Here is a 16,053-nt window from a genome sequence, read left to right as displayed (position 1 = left end):
ATCTAAGCATACAAGTAAAGATCTAAAGAAGGAACACCTATCTAAGCATGAAACATCCAAACATTGTATCACAAAGATAAATCTGAGAAAAGGAACACACAAAAGCATGTAAAAAGATTAAACAAGCATGAACATGCAAAAAAGAATGCAACCAAACAAAACAAAGAGGCACAAAAGGCCAACAAACACATACTAATAGGGAAACATAGCACGTGAAGTAAAACAAGGATGCAAAAACTTAGATCTAAGCATACAAGCAAGGATCTAAAGAAAGAACATGGATCTAAGCATGAAACATCTAAATATGGTATCACAAAGATAGTTCTGAGAAAAGGAACACACAAAAGCATGTAAAAAGACCAAACAAGCATGAACATGCAAAAAAAAAAAAAAAAAAAAAATCTAATCCAAACAATTTATTGAATTTGTGTGTTTGAATGTAGGCCTAGACCAATAGATCTAGATCTACACCCTATCCAAAAGCAAGACACAAGAAAAAGGCATGAACAAAACTTTATAAAGCTATAAAGCACTAAAGCATTGTATTCAAACAAGGCATTTAAGCACATAAACATGACAAAAAGCACAAACAAGAAATTTAAACATATCCTAACCTAAGAAGGTTAAGCCTATAACATCAAAGCAATAAAACATGCTAAGAAAGCTATAAAACATGCTAAGAATGCAATAAAACATGGTACAAACTTAAAAGAAAGCATTAAAGAGCTAAAAGAAGATGAGTGTAGATTGTAGCTAAAAAGCTACATCTACACCCTCCAAACCTCAAAACCAAGGTAGATGGACCAAGGAAGAGGAGAAGGAAGCAAGAACACTACCTCAAGATTTTTGAAGATATAAGAATCAAGGATTTATTTGTGTGTGTTTGGGAGAGGATTTAAGAGAAAATAGAGAGAAGAAAGCTCTAGAAAATGCTCAAGTTGCCCAAATTTTTTTTTTCAAATCTAGGAGTTGGAGGGGGGGTTTAAATATTTTTCATCTGACTCTTAGGCTACTAGTGTGCACTTGGTGCACAACAATTACTTTTGCTAATGTCAGCACTTTTGTCTTTTCCTCTAGCTTTTCTAGTTCGACTTTGATTGATCATTTGAAGGTCTTTCCTTGATTTGATTGACCTGATCTTGGTACTACTGGAAAGGTATGGAAGTCTAGTTCCCAAATCACTTGCAATTTTGAAAATCAGACGGTCAGATAAAAAGTTATGGCATCAAGAAGAGAGATGATGCGCCCAACATGGTTTTCAAGATATCTCAACCGTTTTAACTCCAATTTCGACCCATGACTAGTCATTGGAAAAGAAATTCAATATTATTTGCAATGATATTGGCTTCAACCCGTTCTAATAGTCGGATTAAAATTAGGTTTTCGGTCACGCCAAGAGTCAACCTTAGGTCAAATTTGACAAAAATCTTAGATAATCTCAGGTTTGATGTAAAAACATGAAAAATATTTTTTTGATGTGGTTTTGAACAATTTTGACTTTTGATCAACCATGTGTTGACTAAGAGAATATTGGTTATTTTGACTTAAAATGTTATTTAAGTGCTCCGATGCTTGAATGGGTTGAACCATGATGATCAAGATGTTCCCATGGTCACTCGGTGAGAAAATGATATTTTTAGAATTTTTGGGATTTGACATGCAAATCAAAGGCGAACAAAATACAGTATTCTAAAGTGGTAATATATATATATATATATATATATATATATATATATATATATATATATATATACACATACATATCAACCCTCAAAATTAACTTATACATAAATATATTTTCAACATAGAATCAAACCACACACTAATAGCACCAAAATTTAAAATCTGCTCCCCAAATAATTTTAGTAGACCATCAATCAATATGATGTAGTTCATCCATCAAAGACACAATCTTGATTATTGCAAATCCAAGTGTCAAACTCTACTTAAATATTAGTGGAAAAAATATAATAATAAACAAAGGGTAAGTCAATTTAAGAAACCAGAGAGGTTTTTATTTATTTATTTTTTTATTAATATAATTCGCAAAAAACTATATTTCCCAATGGCAAGACTCAAGGGACAAAAATTCACAAAAAAATTATATAAGTAAATCACTTGCAAAAACCTATATTTAGCAATATAATTTACAGAAAGCTGAATAACTAAATAACTAAATTTCACAAAACGCTAATATATAACAATAAATTAATAACTAAATAACTTGCTAAAGGTTTTAGTAATATAAATTTTATTTTGGTTAAAATATATAATTTTCAAAAAGCTAATATTTAGCAATGTCAAGACTCAAAAAAAAAAAAAAAAAAAAAAAAAGGACAAAAATTTAAACCACGTTTAACTTATACACCTTCTTGATTTTTACCTGAATTTGAAACTTGTTGGTTCGTTCTTCTCAAGGCTCAACACCACTTCCACACGCACATTCTCTCAGAGACTCACAGTCCCACCTTAGCTTAAACCCTGGCCTGAACCCAAAACCCCCCATTTCAAAAACATTAACATTCCACCTCTAATCTAATCAATTCTTCAAAGAAAAGAATATGAGCAAAAGAGTGATAAAGACTCTTCTCTTTCACTCACTCCCTTCTTTCTCTTCCTCTCTTTCTCTCAACTCCTACCCCAAATCTTCACCCATTATCTCCCGCCAAAATCTCCTCTCCGTCATTTCCAGATTCGTCTCCACCTATTCCCCCGACAATCTCGACGGCCTGATCGATCCTGACGACCCCTTTTCGCTTGATAATTCGCGGGTCAAGCCCGTTTCAGCCGAAGATTTTGCCTTTCTGCAGGACTCTTCCATGGATTCCAATGCTGTTAGTGGGTCTTCTGGTGGAAAACTCGACTCCGGTAAGTGTTCAAATGATGCTGCTTTGATAGTTAATGCAATTCATAGTAATGGTGATGTGTTTGGTGACAAAACCCACAAGTTTCTTAGGCAGTTTAGGGACAAATTGAATGAGACTTTAGTGGTTGAGGTGTTGAGTCTTGTGCAAAATCCTGAATTGGGTGTCAAGTTTTTTGTTTGGGCGGGGCGGCAAATTGGGTATAGTCACACTGGAGTTGTGTATGACGCATTGTTAGAGAGATTGGGGTGTGATAGTAATGAGAGAATACCGGAACAATTTTTAGGAGAGATTAAGGATGATGATAAGGAAGTGCTTGGGAAGTTGCTTAATTTTTTGATTCAAAAGTGTTGCCGAAATGGGTTGTGGAATTTAGCATTGGAGGAGCTTGGGAGGCTTAAGGATTTTGGGTACAAGCCCACGAGATGGACGTATAATGCATTGGTTCAAGTGTTTCTTAAAGCCGATCGGTTGGACACGGCTTATTTGGTTCATAGGGAGATGTCGAGTTCAGGGTTTAGTATGGATGAGTTTACCTTAAGTTGTTTTGCACAATCTCTCTGCAAAGCGGGGAGGTGGAGAGAAGCTCTCTCGCTGTTTGAGGAGGAAGAAATTGTGCCCAACACAATTCTTTATACAAAGATGATATCTGGGTTGTGTGAAGCTTCTCTTTTTGAGGAAGCTATGGATTTCTTGAACAGAATGCGGACTAGTTCTTGTATTCCTAATGTTGTGACATATAGGACTTTGCTTTGTGGGTGTTTGAGGAAAAGACAGCTTGGTAGGTGTAAGAGAATTCTTAGTATGATGATCACAGAAGGTTGTTATCCTAGTCCTAAGATTTTTAATTCTCTTGTTCATGCCTTTTGCAGATCAGGAGATTATTCTTATGCCTATAAGTTGCTTAAGAAAATGGTCAAATGTAGTTGCCAGCCAGGTTATGTGGTTTACAATATCTTGATTGGTAGTATATGCGGCAATGAAAAATTACCAAGCTCAGATGTTTTGGAGCTGGCTGAGAAAGCTTATGGTGAGATGCTTGATGCGGGGGTCGTATTGAATAAGGTCAATGTCAGCAATTTTGCTCGATGTCTTTGTGGTGCTGGAAAATTTGAGAGGGCATATACTGTTATTCGTGAAATGATGAGTAAGGGATTCATACCTGATACTAGTACCTATGCTAAAGTGATTGGCTTTTTGTGTAATGCCTCCAAGGTAGAGAAGGCCTTTTTATTGTTTGAAGAAATGAAAGGGAACGGTATTGTTCCTGATGTTTATACATATACAATTTTAATTGATAGTTTCTGTAAATCTGGTCTTATTAAACAGGCTCGCAACTGGTTTGATGAAATGGTAAGGGATGGTTGTGCCCCTAATGTGGTGACATATACTGCTCTTATACATGCCTACCTTAAAGCTAGGAAACTTTCCAATGCAAATGATCTGTTTGAGATTATGTGTTCTGAAGGTTGCATTCCTAATGTTATAACATATACGGCTTTGATTGATGGCCACTGTAAAGCTGGGGAGATTGAAAAAGCATGCCAAATATATGCGAGAATGAGAGGTAATGTGGAAATTTCTGATGTAGATATGTATTTTAGAATTGATGATGGCAATTCCAAAGAGCCAAATGTGTTTACATATGGAGCATTGGTTGATGGTTTGTGCAAAGCTCACAAGGTCAAAGAGGCCCGTAACTTGTTAGATGCTATGTCAGTGGAAGGCTGTGAGCCAAACCATATCGTGTATGATGCTCTTATAGATGGATTCTGCAAAGCTGGGAAGCTAGATGATGCACAAGAGGTGTTTGCTAAGATGTCAGAGCATGGATATAGTCCTAATGTCTATACTTACAGCTCTTTGATTGACAGGTTGTTTAAGGATAAAAGACTGGATCTTGCTTTGAAAGTCTTGTCCAAAATGCTAGAAAATTCTTGTGCACCAAATGTTGTCATATACACAGAGATGATTGATGACCTCTGTAAATTTGGAAAGACAAATGAAGCCTATAAGCTTATGCTAATGATGGAAGAAAAGGGGTGTTATCCAAATGTTGTGACTTATACTGCAATGATAGATGGCTTTGGGAAAGTGGGTAAAGTCGAAAAATGTATTGAGCTCTTGAGAGAAATGGGCTCAAAGGGTTGTGCTCCTAATTTTGTCACCTACAGGGTTCTTATAAATCACTGTTGTGCCACTGGCCTTCTGGATGAGGCTCATAAACTCTTGGATGAAATAAAACAGACATATTGGCCAAGGCATATATCAAGCTACTGTAAGGTCATTGAAGGTTTCAACCGAGAGTTTATTATCTCACTTGGGCTTTTAGATGAGACCAGTGAGAATGATTCTGTTCCTATCGTTCCAGTATACAGAATACTGATTGATAGTTTTATTAAAGCTGGGAGATTAGAATCAGCTCTGGAGCTGCATGAAGAGATTCCATCATTTTTCCCTTTAAAAGCGGCCAGCAAGAATATGTATACTTCTTTGATTGAGAGCCTTTCCCGTGCAGGTAAAGTCGTTAAGGCTTTTGAGCTGTACACAGATATGGTCAGGATGGGTGGTGTTGCAGAGCTGAGCACATTTGTTCACCTTATTAAAGGGCTTATCAATATTAACAAGTGGGAAGAGGCACTTCAACTGTCAGATAGCATATGTCAGATGGTCAGTCTCTCTCTATCTACATTTTCTTTGCTCAAGCTTTGGTATACAATATGGAAACAAATCATGTTTTTGCCTATTGAAGTTGTCAGTTCGCAAAATTTTGTCAAATATATATAGTGTCTATCCATTTGGTTGTGAAATTGGTTTCTACATAAAATTTGCAAGATATGAGAAAAAATTGCTCCAAGTTAAAATATATCTGAGTTTAGAATAATTATGGGTTCATGAATCTGCACCCTTTAGGAGAATATCTGTTTGCCATCTTTTGTGTTGTGGGATAATGATATCTAACTACGTTGAATTGAATGACGAAAGCTTGTTTTCTTGCTTTACTAGAGACTAGCTGTCTGTCATTGCATCTTCTTAGTTATGTACTTATTTTGGCTTGAGTATTTAGCCAAAAAAAGAAAAACGAAAAGAATATCTAGGTTTGAGCAAATCCCTGACTAAATTCAATAATGAAAGTTTATATGTTGGTTCTTTAATATCCTGCATGTTTTGGGTCTGTAAATGGAAAAACTGGGTTTAGCATGTAAAGGTTAGTAGGTCAGAGTGACACTTAATAGAATTTTTGGCAAATGCAAATATATGTAAGGAGACCACTGTTTTCTTCTTTATTTATCCTCCGCTTTTTTTTTTTTTTAGGTTGATTGTAGTCTAAGAAGAATGAAAAAGTGCTTGGGAAGTATTAATTAGGAGACTTTTGGATATTTATAATATTGTAGTAGGATAAGTTACTTCAGGAAAGCTAAAACCAATTTGGTTGAGGGGGCATCCAGCTGTATACATTACATGCATTAATATTGTGGCACTGGTGGAAGGTCTCACTTGAGTTTTACCACTGCCCACATATTATTGATTCCCTTTCAAGTAAAATCACATGTTAGGAGGAGGCTCTGAAAGTGAGACATTGAAAACTATTTTGTTGTTTTAAGTGATAAATTGTGCTTGCTTTGTGAAAAGACAAAAGAAGCTGTTACTTAGGAAACAGTGTTGCTGAAAATTTTAGTTGTCCCTTGTATTGTGGTGAAACCTGTTTAAGAATAAATAGGTGTCTAGTCACTTGTCTAATAATTTCTTCTTCCTTTTTTATCATTATTGATTTCTCCTTTCTTTGAGCAGGATATCCATTGGCTTCAACAAGAAGATACATCTTCCAGAAATTAGGCTTTTGAGCATATCTATATTTTTTTTCTCAAGGTTGATGTGATAGCATAATGGTGCATGTTAAAGTTTTGGCTCAGATAATGACTACATTGGTGGAAACTCTTGATGCACACATGAAATTCCTAGGAGGTGATAGCTATTGCATAATTTGCATCGCTATGAAATGAGTATAAAAAAAATATGGACATCTTTGATTGACCGTTTGAAGCAACTAGAAGCTGAAATAAAGCTTGAGGGAAATATTTTGCCTTTCAATTATTCATTCTCATAAAGTTGGTGAGCTCTCTTTAACTTCTTAACAAAAACAAATTGAAAAAACTTCTTAACAAACATAAGGTCCTATTTGTCCTTATTTGCGTTTATTTTGTGCACCAGTGCTTACAGCTGATGCAGCCTATTGGGTATGATGCGAGTCAGTGTTGCTAAAACTGATTTACTTCTTCAGTCTCATAAAGTTGGTGAGCTCTCTTTAACTTCTTAACAAAAACCAATCGAAACAAGATTCTTAACAAAGAAAAAATGTTTTCTTTATCCTTATTTGCATTTACATTGTGCACCGTTGCTTACAGCTGACACGGCTTATTGGGTATGATGTGAGCCAGTGCTACTAAAACTGATTTACTTCTGCAATACCCGCCTTTGAATTTGTCAAGGTCAGTTTATTCATTAGTATTCTTCTGTGACCTAGATGGTAGTGACTATGTATATCTTGTTCTTTCATCATTCAATGAAAATAAATCCACCATTCCTGCTGCTAGCTTTTAGTAAAATCATGTCATTAATGATGCAGCTGTGTTGTATACAGCTAAAGTTTGTTATTGAATGCAATGCATGATTTGTTACTAGAACCCATTTTTTGCTGCAGATAGCCTTCGATTGTGATAAGGACTTCTGAGGTGTTGGTTCTATCTTCTCTCTTGTGTAGCTTTGACACTGATGATGACAATACATGCATAGACACTGACAAACACACCTACAAATGATCACAATTTTCCCCCGCTCTTGCCTGGGAATGTAGTCAAATGAATTTGAATTTAATTGACTGTTTGGTCTCATTGATGATTGGAAATACTTTCTTTCCCACAAAAGGCCTATTTCAATGTGGATCACAACATGGATCTAGTCAATTTTAATTTATGGAGTAATGTCAGCAAGATCTGTATTATTTCACTGGAGATTCTAATGACATGTTGACGCAAGTTTGTATTGCATGTGAATGAAATTTTTAAACAGAACAGATTGGTGCTTTTGCCAAGTACATATTCTCTTAAACATTGTTGTTGCACTTCAACAACTTTTATAGAGACAGTTGCATGGTCCATAGAAAGTGACCCAATTTAAAATTTTTAGAAACATGGCACTGTGGAGTCGAAAGGTGAAATCCTTTCTAAAGTTCATTGAATGCAATGGCATCGTTGTCAAATATGAAATAATGAGATTCATATCATAAGAAATCTATGTGAATTCATTCTCATAACATCTCCATGTTTTATAGAAACTAACAATTTGCATGATGGGTGCTGGAGGTTGGTGTTACTCACTTTTAGTTTGTTTGTGCTGTTTTATACAAAGGAAAATCACATTTTTTTCAGATTACATCTCCAAATTGGGGAGGCTGTCTACCAGCCACCTCTCATAGACCTTGCACAAGTGGGAGCGATGTGCCTTGGGTATGAAATTTGTTTATCTACAGAAAATTTCTTTTTTATTGTCCCATATATGTCTTTTTTATGAGAAACTTCATATAGTTCATAACCAACAAAACTTATTTATGTCCTTTTTTGGAGAAACTTCTTATAGTTCATAACTTACAAAACTTAATAAATAAATAAAAAAGGGTGGGGGTGCAATTTGTTTGAAGAATGGAATATTGAGTCCCAGACACAAGTCCTCCTTGCAAGATATAATGTTTATACATACCAATGGTGGAGATCCATGCTAACTCAGCTATCTGAAACCCTCTAGACTGATCTATAGACAATAACTGGTAAGATTGCTATATAAAAATAGACTTCTAACAAAAATAATTTATGTAAACTTTCTTCTCTTTAGATAAATAAAAGTTGAGGGCTGAGGTCCTCAAGAATAAATCTCAGATAGAATTTCCCCAAGGGTTTTTCATTGTCTTTTCTTTTTGTTACATGATTTCATGACTGTAAAACTGCAGGCATTGGAGTGGCAGTAAGCAAGCTCAACAAACTTGTTTGCTTCACTTCTTTCTAATGGGGTACTTTGCCTCAAGTACAGAGTGTCTATTTTGTTACCTGGTCACTTCAGCCTGGAGCGTTTATTTATAGCTGGGACACTTTGAGCAGGGTATTGGATGCGGGACACTATCATCTGAGTGCTTCTTTTTTTACAAAATTGATCAGGTACCATATACTTTAGTTCCCCCCCCCCCTATCTTACCAAAAGCATTATTTATAATTTAACATTAAGGAAATTATTTTCTTAAACAAGCAACTTCTATAACTCTAAATCTTTATTATTTATAATATCATAAGTGACCTCACTCTTTTTTTTTTTTTTTTTTTTTTTTTTTTTTCTCTCCTATAACTCAAAATCTTCATGTGCTGATGAAATTTATATAAGAGGGCTTTATATTAAAAATAATAATAGAATTCGATTTATTCTAAATACTCAACTCCAAATGCAATTTTGAAAATTTTCTTTATTAGAAAAAAAAAAGGTAAACAGACTAATTTCATGCTCATTGAGAGAGTTGCCAAGACACTCGATAACTTCTTTTTAGCTAAAATGATAGGCTGGGTTGGGTTGACTATGTGGGGTGAAACATTGTTGGTCCCTATTTTTCGAAAATAAAAATCCTCCCTTTTATTTTTGTTTTCCCTCAATCAAACAGATCACATATACAAAAAATAATTCTTGTCGATCTCAATTCTCAAATTGACCAAAAAAAATCTCAAATATACCACTTCTGGTCTCTCTCTATCCTTCACCTTCATAAGTTCGTCTTTTATTGTCGGAGTAAATTGTACCAACCTCCCTTGTGGTCTCACAAAATAACACCTCCCTCAAGGTTTCTATAAATGCAATAAATCCAAATGCCCTCTCATAGTACTACTTCCTTCATAGAATTTTTCATTTTAAAATTTTAAAAAAGATTCACTCTTGTTCACAAACCTTAAGGGGCAGAGTGTTATTTTGATAACAACCAAGGGAGTGGAGTGTCATTTTCTCCGAGTTTTGGCAGGAATATTTTTTGAAATAGAATATTTCTTTAGGAAAGTCAAGCATGCACTTATCTGTCAAATTTATACAAACCTCAAGGGGAAGTACCATTAACACATACCTTTGGTAGAAGTATAATTTTGATAAATCTCAAGATAGGTTGGTCGTTGGTATAATCTATCCTTTTGTTCTTTCTCCCTCTGCACTCTACTCTTACTCAACCAAACCTCACTAGCCACACTACAATATGCCAATCTCCCTCCATCTCTAGTTTCAATTCCACTTTTTCAATACGTTCATTTAGTTGTCGATATGGCCATTATCTTTGTTGGATTTTGTATAAAATTAATTTTATGTATATCATTCAAGTAGTATATGGTTGTATGGTATCATGTAATGTTTCATTTCTTTACGATGGTTTGTAGCCTTTTTTCATGATTACATATTACTAGATTGAAGATTCTAAGTTGGTAATTTTAGAACATTTATTTCCTGCATGGGGTCAAAGATTTAAATGTTTGGAAAAGTGAAAGGGGAGAAAAAGGAGGGGGTTCAAGAAAAAAAAGTTGAAATGAAAAGAAGGAAAAGGAAATGAGGAGTACCTTGCATTCAAAGTGTTTGGTTTGCAAAGGGGAGAAAGGAAAGGAAAAAAAGAATCCTCATGCTCTAGTAACATATTTCTCTGCCCTTCTCTCTATTTCCTACTATCCAATTTGGGAGGAAAGGAAAATGTTGGCCCTATGGAGAACTGCTGCATTTTCCTTTCCCTTGTTCCGATTTCTCTCCAAACAAATAAAGGATTTTTCTTTTCCTTCCTTTGCCATCCCTTGCTCTCCCTCCAGCCTCCGTTCAATCAAACATATATATATTGATCATTTTTCTTCCCTAGTGTTTCATTAATCACTATATAGAATCATGGAGTAGTTCAAGGAACTTGCAAAACTTTTTTTTTTTTAGAGAGATGGAAATCGAATACATGATGAAGAAAATGAGGGTTGCCTATGTAGTTCAAGGGGAGTTTTGTTTTTTCAAATGTGAAAAACAAAGCGAGTTATAATGGATTGAGTTGACACATTACATTAAAGACTAGGGGTGGCAATTCCGTGTTCGCGAGTTCGTGTCCGCGTTGAGTCGAGTCATGAGTGATTCGGCTATATGGGAGTTTGAACTCCGAACCCGAACTCGTTTACTAAACGTGTCGAGAATCCTTGTCCCAAACACGACGCTTGTTTATTAAACGGATCACCACGACTCGACACGTTTAAGCTTGTTTAATTAAGAAGTCATATAAAGATCAATACAATTGACCCGTTTTATAATCTATTCAATTAATAGGTCTTACCTAACCTATAAAATCTTTATAAATTTCTATTTATATAAAATTAAAAAAATACAATTACAAATATAAATATAATAATAAACATATAAAACAACCATAAATTAAGTAATAATACTCAGAAATAGCTAATAGGCTTTATAAGTTAAACGGGTGTAGGTGGGTTCTGCATCTTTGAACACTTAAAACACGACCCGTTTATACTCTAACCTTAACCACTATTGATGTACTTACCCAAAGCTTACCGTTTGCATAAATCCAGATTAATCGTGTTGGGTTGCAGGTCGTGTCGATTTTGTGACGACCAAATAATGCTTCGAACTCCAACCTGCCCAACTTTATTTGTTACAAGAATTTCACATAAGAAACTAGCAAATTGGATATCAAGGTTTTTTCTTCGTTAGAAACTAACTTGTAATCTTTGTGTAATTATACATATTTTAATTAAATAACCAAATCATATTTGTAGTGAGGGATTTTATATTATTTTAATAGGATAAAAATGTTGGGCTTTGAAAGTTTAATGGTGTGCATTGAAAAGATAATAAATAGTTTAGTTTTATTAATTGCATCTGTCAAGATATAGGTATTGTTGACTGCCACTTTCAAAGTTTGCGTAAAAATAAGGTATTGTTGACTGCCACTTACAAAGTTTGCAATCAGTAATGCTCTCCCGTGTCCAATTTCAGAACATGCGCGCGACAATCATAACAAGGAAGTCCCCACCACGTTGCAATGCCGGTGCCAAGTGTAATAAACCTATAATTTTTATTTTATTAAAGACTGACTATTTTATTAGAGCAAAGATGAAGGGTTATATCTAGCCGTGGAATATTGTTCGATTGTAAACGTTCCCAAGAGGACTTACGCTGTTGGTCAATTCTTCTTATGCCCCTACACAGTCTTGCACTCGTATTTGCGTAGAAACATTGGACACGTTAGTTTGACTGAAAAGTATCGAGAAACAAATGGTTGAATGTTTCAAAATAATCATGGACTTCCCTTTTTTTCTTCGAAGTCTTTACTCAGCCCACTAGATCACCCCTCTCTCTGAAAGCCTAGATGATAAGTTTCTTATCCCAAGTCTTGCCTCAAACACATGGCGATGGTTTCTTCAAGACTTGTCTTCCTCGTTTCCATTTGCATACTGATTTTCCTCAAGCCATTGCTCAGCCAGACTTCCCACACCATTTTGTGTTAAACGACAAGGGTTTAACTACACAAGCAACAGTACCTACCATACAAACCTCAATCAAGTCCTCTCCTCCCTCTCCTCCAACACAGAAATTGACTACGGGTTCTACAATTTTTCTGATGGCAAAAGCCCTGACAAAGTATACTTACTTGGACTTTGTAGAGGAGATGCCAAGCCAGATATTTGCCGTAGCTGCCTCAATAACGCTACAAAGCTTCTCCCTCTGCTTTGTCCCAATCAGAAGGAAGCAATAGGATGGGTATGATGATATTTGCATGTTACGCTACTCATTGCGCAACATATTTGGTATCAAGGAAGATACTTTTTCTTTCTATATGTGGAACCCATTTAACGTATCAGCAAATTATGATCAGTTCAGTCAGGACCTGAGGATCTTGTTGGCAGAGCAAAAGAGTTCAAGCTGCCGCAGGTGGCTCTCTCCCCCCGTAAGTTTGCGGCGGGAAATGCAACAGCACCAAACAATCAAACACTATATTCACTTGTGCAGTGCACACCTGATTTGTCCAGTCAAGATTGCAGTGATTGCTTGGCTGGGGCTATGGGAGAGATACCAAATTGTTGTGACTCAAGCAAGGTGGGAGAGTTATCGAACCCAGCTGTAATTTTAGGTTTGAGGTCTCTCTCTTCTATGACGCCACAGCTGATACTGCATCATCACCATCGCTGTCTCCACCACCGCCTCCAGTACCATCAGTATCTCCTCCAGCATCAAACACCACCCCTGCTGCAAAAGGTACCGATGAATTATTTGCTTTGCTGAATGTTGATTAAAGTATAGTTATATGTTAAAAAAAAAAAAAAAGACTATAGAAAGCTGTATAGAAGCAAATAAGGTTAAAAGCTTATAACTTTTTATGAAGGGTCCTTATTACTTTCCCATGTATCCACTTGAAAATTAACATACATCTGTCAGAATTTTTTATGTAAACATATTTCTGGTTTTTTGCAGGAAAGGAGAGTAACAAATCTCAAATAGTCATCATAGTTGTACCCATTATTTCTTTTGTGGGGCTGAATAATAATCTCCTTCTGCATCTAATTAAGAGTCAGGAAACCAAGGGAGAAACCACAACCACAAAGTAAGTAAAATAATGCGTTTATTTCTTTTTGTTATCCAAAAATATGAATTATTGCTAAGATAATAACAAAAAAGGTCAGAAATTATGTGCTTGGTTACATAGATGTGCTTCCCAAAGTTCTCAGGTATGCGTGGTATCTGTGGGAGTAAAAAATTCCATCTATATTATGAGGACAAATTTCCCACCACGACATAATTTGGGGATTATTTTTTTATTATTTTTGTTTTTTATAAAATGGTACTTAACTACTACGAATTAACCATAGTTAGTGTGTTCTGTCAATAAATTGACTTGCACTAAAACAAACAAAAGTTGTTATATACTAATAGACATGACTTTCCTATCTAGAAGATTTTAATAAATAATAAGTTTTTGAAGGGTCATTGCTGTTGCATGCACATATTACAAATTGTGTTGCTTTTTTCTCAAAATAATGCATGAACGTCTTGTTCAGGCGAATCTGTGAATGAGATTAGAAGGGTGGAATCTTTGCAGTTAGGCTTTGGCACTATTAAAGTAGCAACCGATGACTTTTCCTATGCAAATAAGCTTGGGCAGGGTGGATTTGGTGCTGTTTACAAGGTAAACCTAAAATTATTGTGATGCAACGGATGACTATTCATTCAAGCAGTTTTCCTCCCATCCTCAGGGGTGGAGCCAGGAATTTTGGTTTGGGAGGGCCAAGTTGCAACTTTAATATATTTATCAGAGACAATTCTCACATACACATACACATACACATACTTTTTTATTATACACACTTTTTTATTTGATTAGTTATATATATACACACCAAACAACAACAAAAAGAACTTAATAATTTCAATCAAAATTATGTTCTGTCACGATCTTTTATAAAATAAAATTCATTTTTACTATTTTTATAATGAAATTCTTAAAAAATTTCTATTTCGATATAATTATCAAATTTTATACTAAAGAAAATAAAAAATCTTTTAATTGAACTAATGAAATTTTCAAAAACATGAATGATCCAAAACTTGGAGGAATAAGTTAGGTTTCAAACATATTTGAAAGCTATCTTACTCTAAATCCACATTAGTGCAGTAATGCCAGAGGAACATTTCATGTGTAGTTTTAGTGACATTATTTTTTTAATGAGTTAATATTACTTGTTAATTGTCACATAATTGATTGAAAAAGATATAGATATCAAATATGTTTGGTGCTAAATTTTATCAAATATTTAACAGATATAAGAGCATATTTTACAATAAAAAATAGAATTGTGAAAAATAATGCTATGCTCTATATAATTATTAGACAAATTTTTTTTAAGAGCATTATTGGACTAAATCAAATATTTGGGGGGGCCAACTCTTATTTTTGTATACTAAATTTTGAAAACATTAAAATAATTATATATATTTAAAAAAATTTTCAAAAAGGGGGGGGGGGGGGGGGGGGGGGACGGTCCCCCCACCCTTACACATAGCTATGCCCCTGCCCATCCCAACCCCAAATTGTAAAAGTTTGTAGTCAGGATGTACATGTTAAGTCCAAAGGGTTAAGTAGGATTTCATTCTTACACGTTTTCAGGGAAACCTCTCCTATGGAACAAGTTATTGCTGTGAAAAGGCTTTTAAAAATTCAGGACAAGGAGATCTTGAATTTAAGAATGAAGTTTTGTTAGTGGCCAAGCTTCAACATCGAAATTTAGTTAGACTCTTAGGATTTTGCTTGGAAGGAATTGAAAGGCTTTTAATTTACGAGTTTGTTCCCAATGGTAGTCTTGACCACTTCATTTTTTGGTATGATTTAATTTCTTCCTTTATTTCAAATTATATTCATTGTAATTTATTTTGATTACATGTCTTTTGTGGATAGATTTCCTTCACATTTTAGTCCAATATAATATATTTGATTGAATTTGTGTAGATCCAATCAAGCGTGCACAACTTGTGTTTGGCAAGACGCTACAAAATAATTGAAGGCATTGCTCGAGGTCTTCTCTAATCTTCATGAAGATTCTCGACTTCGTATTATTCATCGGGATCTCAAAGCAAGCAATATCCTATTAGATTCTGAAATGAATCCAAAAAATTTCAAGGTTTTGGCATGGCAAGATTGTTTGAACTTGATCAAAGCGTGGAGACAATACAAGTAGAATTGTGGGGACCTAGTAAGTATTGAACTTTTTTTTCGACAGTTTAGTATCAATCTTACATAGGTATACTTGATGTTTACATTGTACCAAAAGAAACTATATGAAAGTGCTAATAAATATTGTTGAAAATAATTGTGAATGTGCAGTGTATATATGTCTCCGCAGTACTAATGCATGGACAATTCTCGAGGAAGTTGAATGTTTTTAGTTTTGGTGTGCTAGTGTTAGAGATAATAAGTGGACAGCAGAATAACTCCTTCCCGAAGTTGGAGAGAATATTGAGGACCTTCTAAGCTATGTAAGTATTTTTATTTTTTGTGTCTAATGGCACATATACCCCGTAAGTATGGGAATGGTAGGTATTATGTTCAAATCCCACCATGTGGTTCAATGGGAGTGGA

General features: G+C 34.9%; 1 protein-coding gene and 1 pseudogene across 4 annotated transcripts; both read left to right on the top strand.

Moving 5' to 3' along the window:
- Window positions 1-2,389: 2,389 nt before the first annotated feature.
- LOC142630571 (uncharacterized) lies at window positions 2,390-8,947 on the top strand. Of its 4 annotated transcripts, none has more exons than XM_075804580.1 (4): window positions 2,390-5,534; window positions 6,657-6,977; window positions 7,086-7,159; window positions 8,869-8,947. In XM_075804580.1, exons 1-2 carry the CDS (start codon window positions 2,562-2,564, stop codon window positions 6,699-6,701), a joined length of 3,018 nt encoding a protein of 1,005 aa, XP_075660695.1. In that variant the 5' UTR covers window positions 2,390-2,561; the 3' UTR covers window positions 6,702-6,977; window positions 7,086-7,159; window positions 8,869-8,947. The 4 variants fall into 4 exon arrangements, with proteins under 4 accessions (XP_075660695.1, XP_075660696.1, XP_075660694.1 ...); XM_075804581.1 differs by lacking the exon at window positions 8,869-8,947 and adding an exon at window positions 8,294-8,689; XM_075804579.1 differs by lacking the exon at window positions 8,869-8,947 and adding an exon at window positions 7,571-8,113.
- A 3,017-nt stretch (window positions 8,948-11,964) lies between these two features.
- LOC142632453 (cysteine-rich receptor-like protein kinase 15) overlaps window positions 11,965-16,053 on the top strand; it is a 6,312-nt pseudogene continuing 2,223 nt past the window's right edge.

Source organism: Castanea sativa, chromosome 4 (assembly GCF_040712315.1).
Source record: "Castanea sativa cultivar Marrone di Chiusa Pesio chromosome 4, ASM4071231v1".
NCBI lineage: Eukaryota > Viridiplantae > Streptophyta > Magnoliopsida > Fagales > Fagaceae > Castanea > Castanea sativa.
Note: the sequence above shows the minus strand (reverse complement) of the source record. Positions and strands in the feature narration are given on the sequence as shown.

Excerpts from the sequence above, each read along its gene's own strand:
- LOC142630571 (XM_075804580.1), top strand. The coding sequence starts at position 2,562 with ATGAGCAAAAGAGTGATAAAGACTCTTCTCTTTCACTCACTCCCTTCT. Across the intron at positions 5,535-6,656 it reads CAGATAGCATATGTCAGATG|GATATCCATTGGCTTCAACA; the intron begins GTCAGTCTCTCT and ends TTCTTTGAGCAG.